At 33.8% G+C, this 6,302-nt stretch overlaps 1 protein-coding gene across 1 annotated transcript; it reads left to right on the forward strand.

The window, feature by feature from the left end:
- Nucleotides 1-225: 225 nt before the first annotated feature.
- LOC142529313 (aromatic aminotransferase ISS1-like) lies at nucleotides 226-5,452 on the forward strand. Its single transcript, XM_075634817.1, has 11 exons — nucleotides 226-406; nucleotides 589-916; nucleotides 1,288-1,496; nucleotides 1,622-1,669; nucleotides 2,404-2,532; nucleotides 2,757-2,816; nucleotides 3,274-3,430; nucleotides 4,098-4,204; nucleotides 4,376-4,434; nucleotides 4,513-4,621; nucleotides 4,860-5,452. The coding sequence occupies exons 3-11, from the start codon at nucleotides 1,434-1,436 to the stop codon at nucleotides 5,310-5,312; spliced, it is 1,185 nt and encodes a 394-aa protein (XP_075490932.1). The 5' UTR covers nucleotides 226-406; nucleotides 589-916; nucleotides 1,288-1,433; the 3' UTR covers nucleotides 5,313-5,452.
- Nucleotides 5,453-6,302: the final 850 nt, after the last annotated feature.

The following is a 6,302-nucleotide window of genomic DNA, read 5'->3' on the forward strand; positions in this document are numbered from 1 at the left end:
CAGAAAATATTACTAATAAAAAAATTAATATAAAAACATATAAACTTATACATATAATTATTGGTATTTGTTAAAAATATTTGTCCATCAAATACACCCATGATTTACAAATTAAACGAAATTAAACTTCTCGAGATTATATATGATTTGATATATTTATTGTTGGTTAATCCAAAATAAATATTACAAAAAAATTGAGCAAATATAATAATTTAGCCAAGAATAAAGAGTTAAAATCCTCCATTTACAAGTCAAGCATATTCGCAATTCCTCTATATAAACCAAACATCTATTGAGATTGCTCCACTTTCAGTCAAGAAACCATGGATGCTCCAGGAAACCAAGAAATGTCCTATACATACCATGTTAGAAAAAGACACGAAGAGAAAGGATGCCTCTACGCTTGGTCAGTTTAGTTTCTTTGTTTGTTTTTTAAAGATTTACCATTGTTTTTTCACTACTCGACCCCCGGTCGGTCCAATGTTTTGCCCGGTTCCGCGGGTGATATATGAATCAATCGATGATTTTGTAAATATGTTTGTGGATCCTATGATTATTCTAATATTTTGAGTTGTTGTTTCGGCGCAGCTTATTCGCGTTGTGTTGCTGCTGCTGTTGTTACGAGACCTGCGAATGCTGTCTGGATATCTGCTGCTGCAATTGTGCCTGAGTCATTACATATTGTTCCTATGATTTCTTGTTTCGTTTTTTGTTGTTGGAAGACATCGGTTTGGTTGTTTTAATTTGTAAAGATGAAATAAAACAGAAGAGTTCGCAGATTTTACATATCTATATACCGATATATTATTTACATAAAGTCTGAAGCTTTTGAGTGTTTGATCTAGACCCTACCACGGTCCCCAAGAACCAAGGAACCAAACCTGTGCAGCATTTCGTTGGAATCGAAACTGTTCAGGTTTGCTTTGATGGATTTTTGTCTACGAAATTATCTTGTTGAAATGATAAAATGAATTAATAAATATTGAGAATACAAAAATGTAAATTTTATAAAACATAAAAAATACAAAGACTGTATTTGAAATTTTATTACATTGTAATAATAATAACAACAGTAATAATGATAATAATGGAAAAAGAAAAGCGAATAATCTTTATGCAATCCTATTCTACATTTCTACTTCCCTTTCACATGACTTTATGGATTTCGAACAAAATGGTTGGCGGTGATGATAGGTTTTATAAACTGAAACGAACCCGAATTTTAACTTTATAATTAATCTTTTTTCTGATCCCAACAATTTAATTTGACGCTTCGCCAATCTTTAGGTGTTGAAAAGCGATAATCTTTGATGGGTAGCTGAGAATAAGCCAAAAGTTGTAAACTTGGTCAAATATAATACATTTTCGTTTCATTTGGAATCATCTGCGTTCTTGGGTTAGAGAAAAAAAAAGGTGAAATATTTTTCGACAAAATGGGTTCTTACGGGACTCTGGCGAGAAGGGCTTTGCTTACTGATACTCCTGTGATGGTTCAGGTATTCAATTTTTCAGTTAGTTTCATTAGTTTCTGGAGTAGTTGATTGTGAATTGCCTTAGTATTGTGAAAAGAGATTGTATTTATTTGAATTGGAATCAATGGATTTTATGTTTCGAATCTCAGATTCAAGAATTGATCCGTGGTTTGAAGGATTGTGTTTCTTTAGCTCAGGTTTGTTTCACTTTTCCCATTTTTTCAATTTTGTATAGCTCTGTAGAACGTACGTTTGTAGTGATATTCATGTGAAAGCGTTTGGTGCCTGATTCTTGGGAATAAAGAAATTTTATTCCTTAAACTTGGCATGTGTAGAATCTCAGTCTTCTTTCTAAATGATGGATGTGATTGAAATATCTGTATTTCGACTTGTATCGGATTGCTGTTACCAAGATGGTTTATGCTAGTCAATGATTTCGTCGAGTTTTTGATTGCATCACTGGACTAAGGTATATCCAAATTTTCCATATTACTTGATGATTTGGGACCGCAAGGTATATCACTGTGTAACTTGGCTGGCTATTGGTGGTGCGATGGCTTGAACCATGAGCAAAGATCTTGATCTGTTGATTTCGTACTGTTGTTCCGAACATAAATACAAAAACTGGCTCATCTCTTTCTTTTTCTTTCCGATTTTCTTTGAATATTCAGGCATATGACTAAATTGTATTTCAATGTCAATCACCTGTAGAAACTAATAATAATAATAATAATAATAATAAAAATTGTTCCCCTGATCATTGTTTGTCTATGGTCTTGGTACATTTGATTGTACAGTCTATTTTGTACCACCTGGACATCAAATCAAAGATTTCATGGATAACGATATTTCCATCTACATATCAATTGGCATTTTGTTATGAAAGTATTTTGCTGGCTGCTGACAACGTCCTGGACATGTTGCTCAACAGGGCGTAGTATATTGGCAACCACCAAAGAAGGCATTAGAAAAGGTGCAACAAATAGTATGGGATCCTTCAGTTAGTCGATATGGTGCTGATGAAGGTCTGCCTGAGCTGAGGGAAGCATTAATGAAAAAGGTGACACTTGTTAGATTATAGTTTTGTGCTGAACTTTGTTAATATTGTTAATATTCATGTTATTGTTTCTGTGTACCCAAAACTGACTTCACGGAGTTATTTTAATGGCGTGGTGTCTTCCCTCAAAATTATAACGAGTGAAACAATGTAGCATGTCTGTCTTTTCTAAATCTTTGTCTTAATCAGTCTTATAAAGCAATATCTTTTGCCTTTTTTTTTTGCAGTTACTCAATGAAAATAAGTTGTGTAATTCCTCGGTGATGGTGACTGCTGGAGCTAATCAGGTGGGCAGGATGTTTGGATTTGAAATTTTTACATTTTGTGAAGAGGTTAAGTGGCATTGCTTGTCATGAATGACAGCACTAAGGATTCTAGATTTTCTCTATGATACCTTCGATATTTATTTGCCTTTCTATGATGCTCGTCTACTTGTTTCGATGTCCTTATTCTTTGGACCTCTGTATAGATAGTATGCCAGTTTCTTGAGCTTGAAAGTAGGCAAACGAGGTTTTAATCTCGCACGACGTGATTTTCCCACATAACTCCTGTAACTGTTAATTGGCACATGAATAAATTTTGATGATGCATGCCAAAGCTCTGGCCACTTTTGTGTTTTACATAGTTTCACATGGTAATTTTTTCATCTCCAAACCACTGCATCGTTCTTTTAACTTTCGTAGCTGTGTCTAGAACTTCATATCCATGTAACTTTAAAGAAAAATCCTCGCCAAATTGTTGCAGGCTTTCGTGAATATCGTTCTGACACTATGTGATACTGGGGATTCTGTCATCATGTTTGCCCCATACTACTTCAACTCATACATGTCATTTCAGATGACCGGGGTAACTGACATTTTGGTTGGTCCTGGGGATCCAGAGACACTCTATCCAGATGCAGGTTAATTTCTTAGTTCCATAGGTCATACAAAATTGATTTTAATAGGCATGTTTTGTTAATTTTCCTATTTTTGGCTCTGAATTTGTCTGCTTTGGTAGTTTCCTCTTTTTTTTTTTGCATCTCCTTGATGAATTTGATTTTTATTTTTTCTTTTGTTTTAATTTTAAATTATCAAGTTCCATTGTTCCTTTGGCCAGAATCGAGGAATCACTTAGACATGAGATAATGGATTTTTTCGTCTCGGATTTGAGATTCTTTTATTAAAAATGTGAATCAAGGTTTAAAAAAGTGGAGGAACAAAGAGGCCTTGAACACGACAGATACAAATGATTTAATGGATCACGTTATTTCGAGTCCTTGAATATGGCAGCACCCTTACAGGTTTTTTATTTATTTGATTTTAATGGAAGGCCCTGTGAAAGCTATTGAACTATATTGTTGGGCGTTTAAAGAATGAAATTTGGCAAATAGGAATGTAATCACATCGTACCTTATCAAGTATACTGGCAACAATGTTAAGGAAATAAAATTTTCTGATACATTCATGCACAAAAACTAATTTATTGTATAGTTCCCGTATTATTTTTCTCTTTTTATAGTTGGCCCCACTTAGTAGGACTAAGGCTTGTTATTGTTGTATAAATATCAAAGTTTTATTCATCTTCAGTCTGGCTAGAGAGGACCTTACTGCAGACAAAACCAACTCCGAAGCTTGTATCTGTCGTAAATCCTGGTAATCCATCAGGAACCTACATCCCAGAACCTCTTCTTCAGGTCTTTCTCTCTCTCTGAACGAGCTTTAATTTCATTTGAACATTTATCAAAATGAAGCTAGTTTCAAAGCATTATTTGCTATGGATTAACATTGTCTCTAAGCATTCCTTCCCATTTGTTCCATTAACTCATTATGTCTTTATCTTGTGTGGATTTATTGTCTTTAAGCAGAAAATGTCAGATGTTTGCAGAAATGCTGGATGTTGGCTTGTAGTTGACAATACATACGAGTGAGTCGTCATTTTGTTCAATCAATATGTTAATACATTTCTGGCGTGCTATTTTGCGAACAAGTAGTCGTGTTGCAGGTATTTTATGTATGATGGTCGGAAGCATGTGTGTGTGGAGGGCGATCACGTAGTCAATATTTTTTCGTTTTCTAAAGCTTATGGAATGATGGGATGGCGAGTTGGATACGTAAGTGAAAGCTTCAGATCTTTCATAATTTTATTTGAAATCTGGGAATTAACAAAATCATCAGCTTTTTTGCGTGCCATCATTTTGAACCAAGGTTGCTACCAACCTCTGTATTGGAAATTGCGACTCTCCCCCACATAAACTCAAGTTTTTACCCTTTTACTTGTATGTCGTGAAATTCGATATATTAGTAAACACGTACAGAGCAGATCGTAGAATCTTAAACTTTCCATTCCAGATCGCGTACCCTACACATGTACAAGGGTTTGCAGCTCAACTTCTTAAAGTCCAAGACAACATACCCATCTGCGCGTCTATAATCTGCCAACGGCTAGCTCTCCACTCTTTGGAAATGGGACCTGAATGGGTTTCCGATCAAGTCAAAAACCTTGTAAAAAACCGAGAACTTTTATTAGATGCACTGTCCCCGTTAGGGGAGGATGCCATCAAAGGAGGAGAAGGTGCAATATATTTGTGGGCTAAGCTCCCGGATGTGTATACCGATGATTTTGAAGTAGTTCGATGGCTTGCTCGTAAACACGGGGTTGTTTTGATTCCTGGAAGTTCTTGTGGATCTCCCGGGTATCTTAGGATCTCGTTCGGGGGATTGGTTGAGGATCAATGTCGTGTTGCTTCAAAAAGGCTCAGGAAAGGATTAGAAGAATTGGTGAGTGATGGAATGATCCCATGATCTCTTATTTAGCTGGAAATTGATGAACTTTGTGCTTTTGCAATTTCTTACATTTGATCACTACAGTGAAAGAAATTGTTCAAATACTCCAAATTATATTATCATAAAATGAATACACACCATTAATTCCCGACTTGGTACTTACCAGTCTTTTCAATTTATTTTGATTCTCTTGTGAATCCTATAACTCTGTAGCTATGTATATAGTAAGTTTTGGTACACCTTTTTCTGGTTTCTTAAAATATCACTTCTCACAAAAAAAAAAATAACTAGAAACAAAATAAATTACCGCACTTGAACTCATGTTTATTGTAAGAATATGTTGTTTGTGGGACGGTCACAGATTTTTTTCCGTGAGACGAGTCAACCATGTCTATATTTATAATAAAAAATAATATTTTTTAATGGGTAATCCAAATAGAATATTAATCTCACAAAATTGACATGGAATATTATCTCACATGAGTTTTCGTGTTATTACGATAGATTATTTATTAGTTGATTATATCTTTGTTTTGTTCAATGTTTTACTTAAGTTTTACAAAAAGTTTATACAATGATAAATATTGGCATCTTTATTTCTTACATCATGCATCATTTTATCGGTAACTTTGTCATTTCAAATTTTGTTTGTGAGGGATGACTATGAACGATATCGGACGGTTCTTTTATCTTATCTAAAATTTATTTATAAGTGGAAACAATAAAATATTTTTTACATTATTATGTTTTATTAGTTTCGAGAGTTTCAAAGTATCCTTGCTCCGGTAAAGTGTATATTTAATATTGATATTGAAATTTTAAAATATCAATATTTTATACACACAATGTAATTAGATAATTTTAAAAAAAATTATTTTAATTAGATACATGCAATGATTATGTATTGCTAGATAGCAATATATTGAGCAATTATTTTTAATGCGCTTTTAGAAATATATACATTAGAACACATACATGTATAAATATGTTGTTTAAAGAGTAAGAGAA

Source organism: Primulina tabacum, chromosome 16 (assembly GCF_025594145.1).
Source record: "Primulina tabacum isolate GXHZ01 chromosome 16, ASM2559414v2, whole genome shotgun sequence".
NCBI lineage: Eukaryota > Viridiplantae > Streptophyta > Magnoliopsida > Lamiales > Gesneriaceae > Primulina > Primulina tabacum.

Excerpts from the sequence above, each read along its gene's own strand:
- LOC142529313 (XM_075634817.1), top strand. The coding sequence starts at position 1,434 with ATGGGTTCTTACGGGACTCTGGCGAGAAGGGCTTTGCTTACTGATACT. Across the intron at positions 1,497-1,621 it reads ATACTCCTGTGATGGTTCAG|ATTCAAGAATTGATCCGTGG; the intron begins GTATTCAATTTT and ends TTCGAATCTCAG. Across the intron at positions 2,533-2,756 it reads GGGAAGCATTAATGAAAAAG|TTACTCAATGAAAATAAGTT; the intron begins GTGACACTTGTT and ends TTTTTTTTGCAG.